The 17,630-nt window shown below is 39.1% G+C and overlaps 1 protein-coding gene across 11 annotated transcripts in view; it reads left to right on the forward strand.

Moving 5' to 3' along the window:
• The window catches only part of CCDC150 (coiled-coil domain containing 150), a 91,418-nt gene that overhangs the window by 30,636 nt on the left and 43,152 nt on the right, over positions 1-17,630 (forward strand). For all 11 annotated transcript variants that reach the window (XM_010860877.1, XM_010860876.1, XM_010860874.1 and 8 more), the window contains 4 exons: positions 1,309-1,433; positions 1,681-1,858; positions 2,421-2,489; positions 13,070-13,183. In XM_010860877.1, coding sequence (XP_010859179.1) covers positions 1,309-1,433; positions 1,681-1,858; positions 2,421-2,489; positions 13,070-13,183 — 486 coding nt within the window. The remainder of the gene's footprint in view (positions 1-1,308; positions 1,434-1,680; positions 1,859-2,420; positions 2,490-13,069; positions 13,184-17,630) is intronic.

The following is a 17,630-nucleotide window of genomic DNA, read 5'->3' on the forward strand; positions in this document are numbered from 1 at the left end:
TGGCCACTGCTGAGTTTTCCAAATTTGCTGGCATATTGAGTGCAGCCCTTTCACAGCATCATCTTTTAGGATTTGAAATAGCTCAACTGGAATTCCATTACTTGCACTAGCTTTGTTTGTAGTGATACTTCCTAAGACCCACTTGACTTTGCATTACAGGATTTCTGGCTCTAGGTGAGTGATCACACCATCGTGGCTATCTAGGTCATGAAGATCCTTTTTGTATAGTTCTTCTGTGTATTTTTGCCACCTCTTCTTAGTATCTTCTGCTTCTGTTAGTTCCATACCATTTCTGTCCTTAATTGTGCCCATGTTTGCATGAAATGTTCCCTTGGTGTCTCTAATTTTCTTAAAGAGATCTCTAGTCTAAGCGTATTTTGCATCTAACAGATACTCAATAAATATTTTTCATTATTTCAAACATTGTGTGTTTACCCCATGTAAGTATTGTTATGATACTAGATCTGGATAGAATTATGGTAGTGAACAAGACAAATCCCTACTTTCATGAAATTTACCACTTAGTAGACTGAATAATGTGACTTATATACATAACACTTTAATAAACATTTTAAAACCTTGGAATATGACACAAGTGAGATCCCGTTTTATCAAGTATGAAGGTGTGAGGATTTGCCTTGTAATCAATATTGTTCAAAACAATGTATTTTAAAGTATGTTTACAAAAGTAATTCTTAGCATGTACTATATTTACAAAAGCTTTATAAATTGTGGATAGAGGGAGTATGCATAAAAATGGTAAGCCAGAGAAAAATTAATTGTGCAAAACAGTTACAGACTTCTGCTCTCACAGTATCTGAGCACAGTTTCAGATACTGTCAAAAGAATTTAAACTGTGAAACATGATTGTCCTTGGAGAGTGGAATTATTTGGAAGAGGTGTGGAGGAGTTAGAGGTGGAAGAATTTTTTTACTTTATATACATTGATATTGTCTTACTTTTTAAAGTATAGTACCATGTTGAAATTTTAAATTACCAAAATATACCTAATATAGTTCTATATCTTAAAATTTGTTCATGTTAGGAGTCATAAAATTTTGCAGCAAGCTAGGTAAATGATGCACCTTGATTGTTGGCGAGAAGAGCTGTAAAGTGATAAAATTGTGGTCAAGTCAGGGTAGGGACAAAGAGAAAGCTGGACATTAAGATAAATTCTTTCAAAAAGAGGTTTTATTTATATAAATTAGATTTTACTTTTGTAAGTATCAGTAGCTTTGATTAGTTATTTAGAATAATATCCTATCAAGTAACTTCTGGCATCTCAGCTTTTAATATTACTTCTAACAGGAGGAGCAGAAAATGATGACACAGACATTTCAAGAACAAAACTTACTGCTGGATGCAGCCCATGCCAGTATCACAAGTGAGCTACAGACTGTTCAGAATGAAAAAACACAACTCCAAGTGCATCTGTAAGTAAATTGTAGGCAACTTTTGCATTTTTTGCTTTTGCACTTGTATTTCATATCTTTAATGCAAAAGTTTTGATTCTGCATTTGCTGGGCCAGCCACAAAAATAAAGACACTGCTTTCACAGAACTAATTTTGTTAGAACATTTTGGTAATTGCTCTCAGGCAAGAGATACGTTCTGTAAGAACATTTAGTCATAAAGAAGAGCTCTCATTTAGCTTTCATATTTCCTTGTTCTCTTCCTGCAGGGACCATTTAATCCTTGAGCATAACCAATGTATCCAGAAAGCACAAGAGGCTGAGAAGAGGGCAACAGTCCAGAAAGAGCTGCTAGAATCCACTATTGCAAGATTGCGAGGTGACCTGGAAGCATCAACGCAAGAGAAGAAGTCTCTGCTAGAGGAGAAAGACAGACTTCAGAAAGAGGTGGGTGGAGGCAGGTTTGTTACCTCCTGGTTGTGGGCGGTGGTCTTGTTTTAAAATTGTATTTTAAGTGCAAAAGACAAGAAAAGAAATACAACCCAGATGGAGTTTGTCTGAGTTACCCATGAAAGAAGTCTTTGGGTGGGTAATCTATGTCTTTTAGCCATGTGAGTAGTCTGTGCCAAATAGTACCCTTACATAGCATTAGTGGAAGTTAACTAACCATTCACACATCCTCATGTTAGTTAAGGGGTCAGATTTTAAAAATCAATTTTGCCCAGTGGGAGTGGGACAGTGTAGCAGAAACAGTGTAAGGGAAAACAGCCCTGTCTTCCTAGTTAGGAAGGAGCCAGCAGAGTCTGACATGCAGACGTGTCTTTCTAATTTCAGGGCTATTTGTGAAGTCTGCTCTGCCTCAGAGACTCCCTGAGTGGCCCCTTTTCTGAGAGGATGTGCTATCTCTGCAGTGTAGGTATTAACTCACATGCAGGGTGTGTCTGCTATAGTAGAGCCTGTCAGCTGTTTTTAAAAGATGGTTTCCTTTTTCCCCTCGCTTCTTGGGCAGGTTAATAAAACAGAGAAAGAAGTAGCAGAAGAAAAATGCAACTTGGAAAAAGAATTAGCTAAAAACAAGGTATTGCACGTTTTCTTTGTTTTTGTGTCATTATGTTTTATTTCCTTCTGTACTGCTGCCTGCTGTATCAGCTTATCTTAGTGAGGAGACAGGTTATATTGTTGAATAGCAAAATGTAGGGGGAGTAGAGAAGCTACGAAGCTGGATGCCCTCAGAGCACTTCAGTCACTTCAGCATAAGGCTGCTTCTGGGAAAGGTTTGCTTGTTGAGCATCTTGTGTTTGCCAGTGAGTCATCACTGCCTCTGACCCTAGTGTTCACCAAGCAGTTTAGCTAGGAAGACTCCCAAGACTGAGCTCATGGGCCTGTGGGAAGCAGAGGGATGATTGCTGACAGTGCTTTTCTTAAAAAATTAAATAAAGCTAATTTAGGCTTATTAGTTCTTGCAGTTTTGTGAGATACCTCTTTCTAGGTTCTATTAAGGTAGAATGGCCAGAGAAATGAATACAATCCTTATCGAAATAGAGCAAAAAAAAAGACCAAACAACTTTAAAACATTCCTATTTGCATTTCAGAATTTAAAGAGAGTAGGGATTATGTAGCGTTGTCATCTGGAGTATATCTGGAGCACCAGGGACTATTAGGCCGCCCTACTCAATAAAACTAGCAACAGGTGTCAGATACAGTCATCAAGCCTTGACTGTTCGGCTTCTGGCTCAACTAAATAGTATTCATGTTATCTACCATATATGTAAACTTTTTAAAAAACTAATTTTTATTTATCTTTGGCCATGCTGGGTCTTCGTTGCTGTGCAGGCTTTTCTCAAGTTGTGGTTGAGTGGAGGCTACTCTCTAGCTGGGTGCATGGGCTTCCATTGCAGTGGCTTCTCTTACTGCAGAGCACAGGCTCTGGGCACACAGGCTTCGGTAGGTATGGTTCCCGAGCTCTACAGCACAGGTTCAATAGTTGTGGAACACGGGCTTAGTTGCTCTGCAGTATGTGGGATCTTCACATATTGGAGACTGAACCTGTGTCTCCCACATTGGCAGGTGGATTCTTGACCACTGAGCCACCAGGGAAGACCTATCTATGTGAACTTTTAGTTTAAGAACTACAGAGAGAAAAAAAGCTGAATTCTGTACTGGAGCTCCAAGACAGTTCACCAAGCTGGCAATACCTTCTGTGGTTTACTCACTCATGTCCAGTGATTCGAAAACAGTCCACCCAAAAGGTCTTTAAATAAAGCTGACTTCCAGTGGCTGGGATTTTGCTGGTGTCAATGTGGCCTCAGTATGCTTTTTAAAATTTGGAAAACTGGTGGATACTGTTAATTAATTAATACTTTTTGCTTTAAAATTCTAGTAAATATTTCATGGCTGTGATGAATGGCTATTTATGATTACAACATAACATTATTATTTTGTTTGTCTGATTTCATTTGTCTTAATGTAGACTAAGTATATGTTCATGGGGCTGAAAGATATTATACTTGCTTGTTTGCTGTTGTTCAGCCAGCAAGTTGTGTCCAACTCTTCACAACTCCATGGCCTGCAGCACGCCAGGCTTCCCTGTCTCTCACCATCTCCTGGAGATTGCCCAAGTTCATGTCCATTGAATCGGTGATGCCATCCAACCATCTCATCCTCTGTGGTCCTATTCTCCTTCTGCCTTCAATCTTTCCCAGTATTAGGGTATTTTCCAATGAGTCAGCTGTTGGCATCAGGTGGCCAAAGTATTAGAGCTTCAGCATCAGTCCTTCCAAAGAATATTCAGGGTTGATTTCCTTTAAGATTGACTGGTTTGATCTCCTTGATGTCCAAAGGGACTCTTCAAGAGTCTTTTCCAGCACCACGGTTCAAGCCAGCTTTTTCACTCTCCTCCTTCACCCTAATCAAGAGGCTCATTAGTTTTCCTTCACTTTCTGTCATTAGAGTGGTATCATCCACATATCTGAGGTTGTTGATATTTCTCCCAGCAACCTTGATTCCCGCTTGTAACTCATCCAGCCTGTCATAACTTATATATGATGTGCTCCGTATATAAGTTAAATAGACAGGGTGACAATAAATAGCTTTGTTGTATTCGTTTCTCAATCCTGAACAAGTCAGTTGTTCCATATAGGGTTCTAGCTATTGCTTCTTGGCCCAATTACAGGTTTCAGGTAAGAGGCCTGGCGTGCTGCAATTCATGGGGTTGCAAAGAGTCGGACACAACTGAGCGACTGATCTGATCTGATCTGATAGGTCTTCATAGAACCATTCAACTTCAGCTTCTCCGCATTAGTGCTTGGGGCATCAACTGGGATTACTGTGATATTGAATGGCTTTCCTTGGAAATGCACAGAGATCATTCTGTCATTTTTAAGATTGCACCCAAGTACTGCATTTTGGACTCTTTTGTTGACTATGAGAGCTACTCCATTTCTTCTAAGAAATTCTTGCCCACAGTAGTAGATATAATGGTCTTTGAATTAAATTCGCCATTCAGGTCCATTTTAGTTCACTGATTGCTAAAATGTTGATGTTCACTCTTGCTGTCTCCTGTTTGACCACTCCTACTTTACCTTGATTTGTGGACTTAACATTCTAGGTTCCTATGCAATATTGTTCTTCACAGCATCAGACTTTACTTCTGTCACTCATCACATCCACAGCTGGGCATTCTTTTCACTTTGTCTTCTTTTCTTCATTCTTTCTGGAGCTATTTTTCTCCAGTAGCATATTGGGCACCTACCAACCTGGGGAGTTCATCTTGCAGTGTCCTATCTTTTTCCCTTTTCATACTGTTCATGGGGTTCTCAAGGCAAGAATACTGAAGTGGTTTGCCATTCCCTTCTCCAGTGGACCACATTCTGTGAGACCTCTCCGCCATGACCTGTCTGTCTCGGGTGGCCCTCCACGTCATGGCTCATAGTTTCTTTGAGTTAGACAAGGCTGTGATCCATGTGATCAGTTTGGTTCATTTCAGTTCAGTTTAGTTGCTCAGTTATGTCCAGCTCTTAGCAACCCCATGGACTGCAGCACGCCAGCCCTCCCTGTCCATCACCAACTCCCAGAGTCTACTCAAACACTTGTCCATTGAGTCAGTGATGCCATCCAACCATCTCATCCTCTGTCATCCCCTTCTCCACCTGCCCTCGATCTTTCCCAGCATCAGGGTCTTTCCAGATGAGTCAGCTCTTTGCATCAGGTGGCCAAAGTATTGGAGTTTCAGCTTCAGCATCAGTCCTTCCAATGAACACCCAGGACTGATCTCCTTTAGGATGGACTGTTTGGATCTCCTTGCAGTCCAAGGGACTCTCAAGAGTCTTCTCCAACACCACAGTTCAAAAGTATCAATTCTTTGGTGCTCAGCTTCCTTTACAGTCCATCTCTCATATCCATATATGACTATTGAAAAAACCATAGCCATGACTAGAAGGCCCTTGTGGGCAAAGTAATGTCTCTGCTTTTTAATATGCTGCGTAGGTTGGTCATAACTTTCCTTCCAAGGAGGAAGTGTCTTTTTAATTTTATGGCTGCAGTCACCATCTACAGTGATTTTGGAGCCCAGAAAAATAAAGTCTGTCACTGTTTTCATTGTTTCCCCATCTATTTGCCATGAAGTGATGGGGCTGGATGCCATGATCTTAGTTTACTGAATGTTGAGCTGTAAGCCAACTTTTTCACTCTCCTCTTTCACTTTCATCAAGAGGTTCTTTAGTTCTTCTTCACTTTCTGCCATAAGGGTGGTGTCATCTGCATATCTGAGGTTATTGATATTTCTCCTGGCAATCTTGATTCCAGCTTGTGCTTCATCCAGCCCAGCGATTCTCTTGATGTACTCTGCATATAAGTTAAGTAAGCAGGGTGATAATATACAGCTTTGATGTACTCCTTTTCCTATTTGGAACCAGTCTGTTGTTCCATGTCCAGTTCTAACTGTTGCTTCCTGACCTGCATACAGATTTCTCAAGAGGCAGGTCAGGTGGTTTGATATATCCCCATCTCTTGAAGAATTTTCCAGTTTGTTGTAATCCACACAGTCAAAGGCATTGGCGTAGGCAAGAAAGCAGAAATAGATGTTTTTCTGGAACTCTCTTGCTTTTTTGATGATCCAATGGGTGTTGACAATTTGATCTCTGGTTCCTCTGCCTTTTCTAAACCCAGCTTGAACATCTGGAAGTTCACAGTCCATGTATTGCTGAAGCCTGGCTTGGAGAATTTTGAGCATTACTTTGTTAACGTGTGAGATGAGTGCAATTGTGCTGTAGTTTGAACATTCTTTGGCATTGCCTTTCTTTGGGATTGGAATGAAAACTGACCTTTTCCAGTCCCATGGCCACTGCTGAGTTTTCCGAAGTTGCTGGCATATTGAGTGCAGCACTCTCACAGCATCATCTTTTAGGATTTGAAATAGCTCAACTGGAATTCCATCACCTCCACTTGCTTTGTTCGTAGTGATGCTTCCTAAGACCCACTTGACTTTGCATTCCAGGATGTCTGGCTCTAGCTGAGTGATCACACCATCGTGATTATCTGGGTCATGAAGATGTTTTTTGTATAGTTCTTCTGTGTATTCTTGCCACCTCTTCTTAATGTCTTCTGCTTCTGTTAGGTCCATACCATTTCTGTCCTTTATTGAGCCCATGTTTGCATGAAATGTTCCCTTGGTATCTCTAATTTTCTTGAAGAGATCTCTAGTCTTTCCTTTTCTATTATTTTCTTCTATTTCTTTGTACTGATCACTGAGGAAAACTTTCTTACCTCCCCTTGCTATTCTTTGAAACTCTGCATTCAAATGGTATATCTTTACTCCTTTGCTTTTCACTTCTCTTCTTTTCTCAGCTTTTTATATGGCCTCCTCAGACAGCCATTTTGCTTTTTTGCATTTCTTTTTCTTGGGGATGGTCTTGCTCCCTGTCTACTGTATAATGTCACGAATCTCTGTCCATAGTTGATCAGGCACTCTGTCTCTCAGATCTAGTCCCCTAAATCTGTTTCTCACTTCCACTGTATAATCATAAGGGATTTGATTTAGGTCATACCTGAATGGTCTAGTGGTTTTTCCCACTTCCTTCAATTTAAGTTTCATTAGTTTTCTGTGATTGTGGTTTTCATTCTATCTGCCCTCTGATGAATAAGGGTAAGAGGCTTATGGAAGCTTCTGGATGGGGGAGACTGACTGTGGGGGAAAGTGGATCTTGTTCTGGTGAGTGGGATCATGCTCAGTAAATCTTTAATCCAATTTTTTGTTGATGGATGTGGCTGTGTTCCCTCCCTGTTATTTGCCCTCAGGCAAAACTGGACCAGTGCCTCCACCAGAGACTCCTGGACCCTCACTGGCAAGTCTGGTTCAGTCTCCCACTGGCCATCAAAGTCAAATTTCCCGGGGGTTCTCAGTCCCTTTGCCGGATCCCCAGGTTGGGAAATCTGCTGTGGGTCCTAGAACTTTCTTAACAGTACAAGAATTTCCTTGGTGTAATTGTTCTGCATTTTGTGGGTCATCTCCTCAGCAGTTCTGTGGTGGAGCTAATGGTGACCTCCTCCAAGAGAGCTTATGCTACATGCTGCATTATACCAAATCCTCCTCAGACAACCACTTTGCCTTTTTGCATTTTTTTTCTTTGGGATGGTTTTGTTTGCTGCCTCCTGTACAATATTTCGGACCTCTGTCCATAGTTCTTCAGGTACTCCGTTTACTAGATCTAATCCTTTGAATGTATTCATCACCTCTGCTATATATTCATAAGAGATTTAAGTCATTCCTGGCTGGTCTAGTGGTTTTCCCTGCTTTCTTTAGTTTAAGCCTGAATTTTGCAATGAGGAGCTGATCATCAGAGCCATAGTCAGCTCCAGGTCTTCTTTTTGCACACTGTATACAATTTCAACTCCATCTTTGGCTACAAAGAGTGTAATCAATCTGATTTTGGTATTGACTATTTGATGATGTCCATGTGTAAAGAGGTCTCTTTTGTTGAAAAAGGGTGCTTGCTATGGCCAGTACATTCTCTTGGCAGAATACTGTTAACTTTTGCCCTGTTTCCTTTTGTATTCCAAGGCCAAACTTGCCTGTTACTCCAGGTATATCTTGACTTCTTTTGTATTCCAGTCCCCATGATGAATCCCAAAGAAAGGCAATGCCAAAGAATGCTCAAACTACCGCACAGTTGTACTCATCTCACACACTAGCAAAGTAATGCTCAAAATTCTCCAAGCCTGGCTTTAACAGTACGTAAACCGTGAACTTCTAGATGTTCAAGCTGGATTTAGAAAAGGCAGAGGCACCAGAGATCAGATTGCCAACATTAGTTGGGTCATCAAAAAAGCAAGAGAGTTCCAGAAAAACATCTACTTCTGCTTTACTAACTACACCAATGCCTTTGACTGTGTGGATCACAACAAACTGGAAAATTCTTCAAGAAATGAGAATACCAGACCACCTGATCTGCCTCCTGAGAAATCTGTGTGAAGGTCAAGAAGCAACAGTTAGTACTAAACATGGAACAACAGACTGGTTCCTAACCAGGAAAGGAATACTTCAAGGCTGTATATTGTCACCCTGCTTATATAACTTACATGCAGAGTGCATCATGCAAAATGCTAGGCTAGATGAAGCACAAGCTGGAATCAAGATTTCCAGTAGAATTATCAATAACTTCAGATACGCAGATGACACCACCCTTATGGCAGAAAGCAAGAACTAAAGAGCCTTTTGATAAAAGTGAAAGACGAGAGTGAAAAAGTTGGCTTACAGCTCAACATTCAGTAAACTAAGATCATGGCATCTGGTGCCATCACTTCATTGCAAAATCTATGAGGAAACAATGGAAACAGTGAGAACTTTATTTTGGGGGGCTCCAAAATCACTGTAGATGGTGACTGCAGCCATGAAATTAAAAGACAGTTGCTCCTTGGAAGAAAAGCTATGACCAACCTACGCAGCATATTAAAAAGCAGAGACATTACTTTGCCAACAAAGATCTGTCTAGTCAAGGCTATGGTTTTTCCAGTAGTCTTGTATGGATGTTAGAGATGGACTGTAAAGAAAGCTGAGTGCCGAATTATTGATGTTTTTGAACTGTGGTGTTGGAGAAGACTCTTGAGAGTCCCTTGGACTACAAGGAGATCCAACCAGTCCATCCTGGAGGAAATCAGTCCTGAATATTCACTGGAAGGACTGATGTTGAAGCTGAAACTCCAATACTTTGGCCACCTGATGCGAAGAGCAGACTCATTTGAAAAGACCCTGATGCTGGGAAAGATTGAAGGCGGGAGGAGAAGGGGATGACAGGATGAGATGGTTGGATGGCATCACCGACTCAATGGACATGAGTTTGTGTAAACTCTGGGAGTTGGTGATGGGCATGGAGGCCTGGCGTGCTGCAGTCCATGGGGTCACAAAGAGACACGACTGAGCAACTGAACTAAACTGATATTCTTCATAGTGGCTATACCAATTTACATCACTACCAGTAGTGTAGGAGGGTCCCCTTTCCTCCACACTCTCTCCAGCCTTTATTGTTTGTAGACTTTGATGGTGGTCATTCTGACTGGTATGAGATGATATCTCATTTTTGATTTACATTTCTCTAATTATTAGCCATGTTGAGCATTTTTTCATGTGCCCTTTAGCCATCTGAATGTGTTCTTTGAAGAAATGTCTGTTTAGGTTTTCTGCCCATTTTTTGTTTAGATTGTTCTTTTGATATTGAGCCACGTGAGCTATTTGTAAATTTTGAGGACTAATCCCTTGTTAGTTGCATTGTTTGCAAATATTTTCTCCCATTCTCTGAGTTCTTTTCTTTCTGTTTATGGTTTCCTTTGCTATGCAAAAGGTTTTGAGTTTAATTAGATCCCATTTGTCTATTTTTGTTTTTTTAATTTGTTTTCATTGGAGGATAATTAGCTTCAATTACTCTAGACTTCCATGGTGGCTCAGACAGTAAAGTGTCTGCCTACAATGTGCAAGACCTGGGTTCAAACCCTGGATCCGGAAGATCTCCTGGAGAAGGAAATGGCAACCCACTCCAGTATTCTTGCCTGGAAAATCCCATGGACGGAGGAGCCTGGTAGGCTACAGTCCATGGGGTCGCAGAGAGTCGGACATGACTGAGCAACTTCACTTTCATTTTTCACTTTAATTCTATAAGATGGATTGAAAAAGATATTACTGCTATTTATGTCAAATAGTATTCTGCCTTTGTTTTTCTCTAAGAGTTTTCCAGTATCTGATCTTATATTTAGGTCTTTAAAAAAGGAAAAATATCTCATATCAATAACCTAACATCATATACAAAAATTAACTTTTAGTGAGTTAAATATGTTTGTACAGCTAAAGATATCCCTCTAAGCACCACTTTAACTGCATACCATACATTTTGTTTGTAATATTTTCATTTGTCTCAAAATATTCTTTAATTTCCTTTGTAATTTTTTCATTCCCAGTTGATTATTTAGAAATATGTTGTTGAAATTCCCATATGTGTGAATTTCCCAAATTTCCTTCTTTTATTGATTTAATTTTATTTCATTATGGTTGAAAAACATACTTTGTGTAATTTCAGTCCTTTCAAATTTATTGAGCTTTTTTATAGTTGTAACATGTTGGTATATCATAGAGAATGCATCATACACACTTGGGGAAAATGTGTATTCTGTTTTCTGGAGGAGTTCTAAAGATGTGTTAGGTTCAGTTGCTTTATAGTGTTGAAGTCATCAATTGTTTTTTCATTGATCTTCTAACTGTTCTATTATTGAAGTCTTTGTTACTGTTGAATTGTTGTTTCTACTTTCAGTTCTGTCAATTTTTGCTTTATTGTTTTTGCTTCATTGGGGCTCTGTTAGACATGTGTTAATTAGAAATGTTATCTTCTTAGTGGATTGGTCCCTTTTTAAATGTATAATGTCCTTTACCGCACAGATTTTTGTTTTAACATCTACTTTGTCTAATGTTGGTATAGCCACACCATTTCTTTTCAGGTTACTATTTACATTGTATATCTTTTTCCATCCTTTTATTTCCAACCCATTTGTGGCTTTGAATCTAAATTGTGTCTCTTACGAACAGCACATAGTTGTTTTTTTTTTAAAAAATTCGTTCTGCCTAGCAGTGTTTTGTAGTTGGAGTGTTTAATCCATTTATATTTAACATAATTACCCATAAGGTAGGATTTACATCTGCCACTTTATTATTTTTTAATGTTTTATATGCTTTATTGTTCCTCTGTTTCTCCATTACTGCCTTCCTTTGTATTAAATACATATTTTTTGTGAACTGTTTTAATTCCCTTAATCTTTCTTTTAGTGTGTATTTTTGATCTATAGGTACAGAGTTACAAGCAAAAATAGCTGTGTGTTGTACTTACATGTTGCTACATTTGCTGGTACCCTTTATTTCTTTGTGTAGATTCCAGTTATCATCTAATGCCCTTTTATTTCATCTTGAAGAGCATACCTTAATATTTCTTGTAGGGTGATTTTTATAGCCTCACAGTCCAGACCCCATTAAAGAATGGACACTGGTAAATTACCCCACGCAATTTAAATTGAGATAGAGAGAATTGAAATCTTAGCAATATTGAACCTTCTCATACAGGAACACAATATATCTCTCCATTTTATTTAGGTTTTTGAAAAACCTAAATAAAATGGAGAGATATATTGTGTTCCTGTATGAGAAGATTCAATATTGCTAAGATTTCAATTCTGTATTCTGTCAGTGTTCTATAATTTTCAGCATGTCAAATATTGAATTTTTTTTTTTTTTAGATTTTTACCTAAAAATTTCATGGATTTTGATAATGTTATAAATGGAACTTTTAAGAAATAGAAATTTTCCAATTTCTTTTCTAATATATAGAAATGCAACTGATTTGACCTTGTGACCTTCAACCTTACTAAAACTCTTATTCAGGTACCTTTTGTGTAGATTTTTTTGGAATATAGAAAATCATGTCTATTGTAAGTAGAAACAGTTTTATTTTTCCCCAGTTTCTATGCCTTTTATTACTTTTTCTTACCTAATTGCACCAACTAAGCCCTCCTGTTTGATGTTGAATAGAAATGGCAAGAGCAAATATCCTTGCCTTTTTCCTAGTCTTAGGGGAAAACATTCAGTCTTCCACCAATATTGGTATTAGTTGTAGGTTTTTTATAGATATACTTTATCAGGTAGAGTTGATTCCCTTTTGTTTCTGGGTTACTAGGTTTTTATCATAAATTCATATGAATTTTGTGAAATGCTTTTATCTGTTAATATGGTTATATGATTTTTCTTCTACAGTCTATTGATGTGAATTATACTAATTAATTTTGAATGTTGAACATACTTTGTATTACCAGGATAAACTTCACTTAGTCCTGATCTATTATCCTTTTATGTATTGCCAGATTCATTTTGCTAATATTTTTTGGAGGATTTATTTTTACATCTGTGTCTATATGCTTGAGTTAATATTTAAATAAGTACCAAGCACCAGAAGGACTTCTGGTAAGTGCACGCTATGCAGTTGGTTATAACCCACCTGCTAAAGACAGCTAGAAAAGCAGGGGAACGTGTTCATAAGATACCATTTATTTTATGGTTAAAAATGTCATTTTAAAAACAAGATAGTATTTTTGGATCTGCATAGATTTCTTTTCTCCCTTTGTTTTTCACAGGTAGACATAAATGCATTAACCTGCAACGTGCAGACTCTAGAGGAAAAGAATAAACAACTGACAGATAAGATTGCTTCCCTAGAACTTGAGCAAGCATCTTCTGATTACCATTGGGTGGGTATAAAAAGGTCAGTCTAAAGTAGGAATTAATGACTAAAGAGTTTTGTACAAATCAGAAATTAGGAGATGGGTTTCTTCATTTGTTTGTATTTTGATAATTATCACAAGTCCTGAATAACTAAGCAGGCCAAGTATGTCAGAGAGCCCTACAGTATTCAGGCAATAGAAGATTTAAGAGAACGAGAATTGAAAGCAGCTGTTAAACATCTGCCTACACAGATGATCTGTAATGATGAAAAGTACCAGTATTTCTAACATTTTAAAATACTTTCTTTTCCATAAATTGTGAGAAAGAAACTTGTATTTTTTTCCCCCTGACAGTTCTATCTGTTGGGAAATTAGTAGTAAGTTAGGTTTCTTAAAGCTGTTTGACAAGGTCATTGCCTTACAAATAAATGAAAAAGAAAGTGAAAGTGAAGTTGCTCAGTTGTGTGTGACTCTTTGTGACCCCATGGACTGTAGCCCGCCAGGTTCCTCCATCCTTTGGACTCTCCAGGCAAGAAAACTCGAGTAGGTTGCCACTTCCTTCTCCAGGGGATCTTCCCTACCCAGGGATTGAACCCAGGTCTCTCACATTGCAGGCAGACCTTTACCATCTGAGCTACCAGGGAAGTCATTACAAATAAACATTTAAGTCTTACAGCATCTCCAGGTGAAGGAGACTTAAAGAGATTGTTCTGTTAAACAGCTGGTAAGTTTTCTGTGTGCTTTTGAATACTTCAGTTCAGTCTCTCAGTCGTGTTCGACTCTTTGCGACCCTATGAATCGCAGCACACCAGGCCTCCCTGTCCATCACCAACTCCCGGAGTTCACCCAAACTCATGTGCATCATGTTGGTGATGCCATCCAGCCATCTCATCCTCTGTCGTCTCCTTCTCCTCCTGCCCCCAATCCCTCCCAGCATCAGGGTCTTTTCCAATGAGTCAACTCTTCACATGAGGTGGCCAAAGTATTGGAGTTTCAGCCTCAGCATCAGTCCTTCCAATGAACACCCAGGACTGTCTCCTTTAGGATGGACTAGTTGGATCTCCTTGCAGTCCAAAGAATTATCTATTTCTTCTATAGTATGGAATTCAGCTTTCAGAATTCCAAAGAAGGTGTGAAGTCTGTCTTAATCTGAGCTAAATTCTTTCAAGCTCTGTCATAAGCTGCTCATTACTTCAACTATGAAAAATTACAGAAACTAAATCTAAATCCTGTTAGTTTTCATGTCCCTGGAACCAGACTATTTGTGTTTCAATTTTGGCTGTGACCTTAGGTGTGATCCTTAACCTTTCTGAACCTGAGTTTCTTAATCTGTCAAAATGGGGATAATACTATTATTAGGAGGTTGTTGAGATTAAGTAAGTTAATATATGTAAAGCATGTAGCACTTTGCTAACATTTATTGAATTCTTAGTATCTCAACTATCCCTAGAAAAAGCCTATTAAGTTCCTTTCGGAGCAACAGGGTGCATTAGCTCTAAATCCTGGTACTATCTCAGGCCAGCCCTCTCTCCCTCAAAATTAAAGATTCATCGTTGTCCTTTGCTAGTTGGCCAGACCTCAGCTGGGCTTATCTACCCACCAGGTTTGTGTCTCTCTCAGTGTCCATGGTTCTTCCATGCCTGTACTACCAGGAAGCAGACCTGTGGCCTTATCCTTTTAGTGACTTTGACAGATCTTGCAGGTAACTTGGTCAGTGTTGATCCTTACCTGCTTACCACCTCTTGATTAAGGTCTCGCAGTAATTACCCATACCTCAATTCCAGCTTACATGTCTCTGCATAGAATGTTCTCTAACCAGGCCTTGTTGCAGTTGGCTATAATGAGTCTTGAGGAAAGAGGTAGAGATATTACAACTTTTTTTTTTTTTTAATCAGCAATATCATTAAACCTATTGCCGTTCATTGCTGGCAGTATATTTTTGTTCTTTAAAAATTAACATTTAATCCTCAATAAAAACTACCCTCTAGCATAACCTCTTATTTTTAGAAATGTGCATATGAGTTTGTGTCTTATATGCCACACCATAGATTTAAATTCAGACCCAGTTTTAACCCATGGCTTCATTTACTGTGTGACCTGGACAGGTTCTTAACCTCTGTGGCCTTCAGTGCCAAGGGGATCTTCCCTGTGGAACTCCCCTGAGGGTTCCCACAGCCTACTGTGCATACTCGTTAGAACAGTTACTGTTACTTCATAAACTAGAAACTGACCTGTTTCATGCCTCTGCTTTCATGCCCTTATAATGTAAGAATAGTTAACTTATTTCTGTACTCCCTTGCCTAGCATAGTGCCCACACATAGGTGTTTAAGTAACCTTGGTTGGGTAGAACACAAAGAGGGCCATGTGTATCATGCCAGGCTGTGAGACTCAAATGTGATATTGTGAGTAAAGTGCCAGTCACAGGGCCAACATACAGTATCCTTTTATAAATATCATGCTCGTTTTCTTCCCTCACACTTCCTTATGTTAGGTTTATGTTTGCCATTTCAGCCTTTAGTGACAGCGTAATTTTTAAAAATTTTTATTGAAGTATAATTGATTTATAATGTTAATTTCTGCCATACAGTAAAGTGATTCAGTTTTATATGTATTCTTTTTCATATTCTTTTCCAAATTACGGTTTATGACAGAATATTGAATATAGTTCCCTGTGCTATACAGTAGGACCTTGTTGTTTATCCATCCTGTATATAATAGTGTGCATCAGCGAACCCCAAACTCCCACTCCATCCCTCACACTCTCCCTACTCCCCTTTGACAACCACAAGTCCTATGAATGACGGTGTAATTTAAGTCCATTACCACAGGCCATCATGAAGGGAACCACAGTGAGAAAAGATCCAAATGTGGGAAGTTTACTGTTTCTGGGTTCAAATTAAATGACTAGTCTCCCTACTTTTTGTTGGTATTTTAAACATACATTTTCAGATGGTAGCACCAGAAAGAAAGAGACTTATTTCCATATACAACTAGGATTTTAATGACTTGAAATTAAACAATGTATTAAATATATTAGGTCTTAAAACTCGGATAACACTTAGTGTACACTTGTAAGGGTGACAGAATCGGTTCCATCTGCATGGGCCCATGTCGTACTGGTTGTTAATAGAATAAAATTCTTAATTTATCCATCTGCTTATAAAATAGCTTTGTTGTTGTTGTTCAGTCACTAAGTCATGTCTGTTTGTGACCCCATGAACTGCAGCACACCAGGCTTCCCTGTCCTTCACTGTCTCGCAAGAGTTTGCTCAACCTCATATCCACTGAGTTGTTGATGCCATCCAACTATCCCATTCTCTGTCACCCTTTCCCCCTCCTGCCCTCAGTCTTTCCCAGTATCAGGGTCTTTTCCAATGAGTTGGCCCTTCGCATCAAGTGGCCAAAGTATTGGAGCTTTGGCTTCAGAATCAGTCCTTCCAATGAGTATTCAGGGCTGATTTCCCTTAGAATTGACTGGTTTGATCTCCTTGCTGTCCAAGGGACTCTCAAGAGTCTTCTCCAACACCACAGTTCAAAGGCATCACTTCTTTGGCATTCAGCCTTTTTTTATTGTCCAGCTCTTACATCCATACAAGACTATTGGAAAAACCACAGCTATAACTGTACAGACCTTTGTCAGCCAAGTGATTTCTCTTCTTTTTAATATGCTGTCTAGGTTGGTCATAGCTTTTCTTCCAAGGAGCAAGTGTCTTTTAATTTCATGGCTGCAGTCACCATCTGCAGTGATTTTGGAGCTCAAGGAAATAGTCAGTCACTGTTTTCATTGTTTCCCCATCTATTTGCCATGAAGTGAGGGGACCAGATACCATGATCTTAGTTTTCTGAATGTTGAGTTTTAAGCCAACTTGTTCACTCTCCTCTTTCACTTTCATCAAGTGGCTGTTTAGTTCCTCTTTGCTTTCTGCCTTAAAGGTGGTGTTATCTGCGTATCTGAGGTTATTGATATTTCTCCCGGCAGTCTTGATTCCAGCTTGTGCTTCATCCAGCCTGGCATTTAGCATGATGTACTCTGCATATAAGTTAAATAAGCAGGGTGACAATATGCAGCCTTGACATACTCCTTTCCCAATTTTGAACCAGTCCGTTGTTCGTGTCCAGTTCTAACTGTTGCTTCTTGACCTGCATGTAGGTTTCTTAGGAGACAGGTGAGTTGGTCTGCTATTCTCATCTCTTTAAGAATTTTCCACAGTTTTTTGTGATCCATACAATTAAAGGCTTTAGCATAGTCAATGAAGTAGAAGTAGATGTTTTTCTGGAATTCTCTTGCTTTTTCTGTGATCTAATGAATATTAGCAATTCATTCTGGTTCCTTGTATATTGCTAAGATTATTTAAACAAAGGATAGTTTGAGTTCAGTTCAGTTCAGTTGCTCAGTCGTGTCCGACTCTTTGCGACCCCATGAATCGCAGCACGCCAGGCCTCCCTGTCCATCACCAACTCCCGGAGTTCGCT

Source organism: Bison bison, unplaced genomic scaffold, assembly GCF_000754665.1.
Source record: "Bison bison bison isolate TAMUID 2011002044 unplaced genomic scaffold, Bison_UMD1.0 scf7180017864471, whole genome shotgun sequence".
NCBI lineage: Eukaryota > Metazoa > Chordata > Mammalia > Artiodactyla > Bovidae > Bison > Bison bison.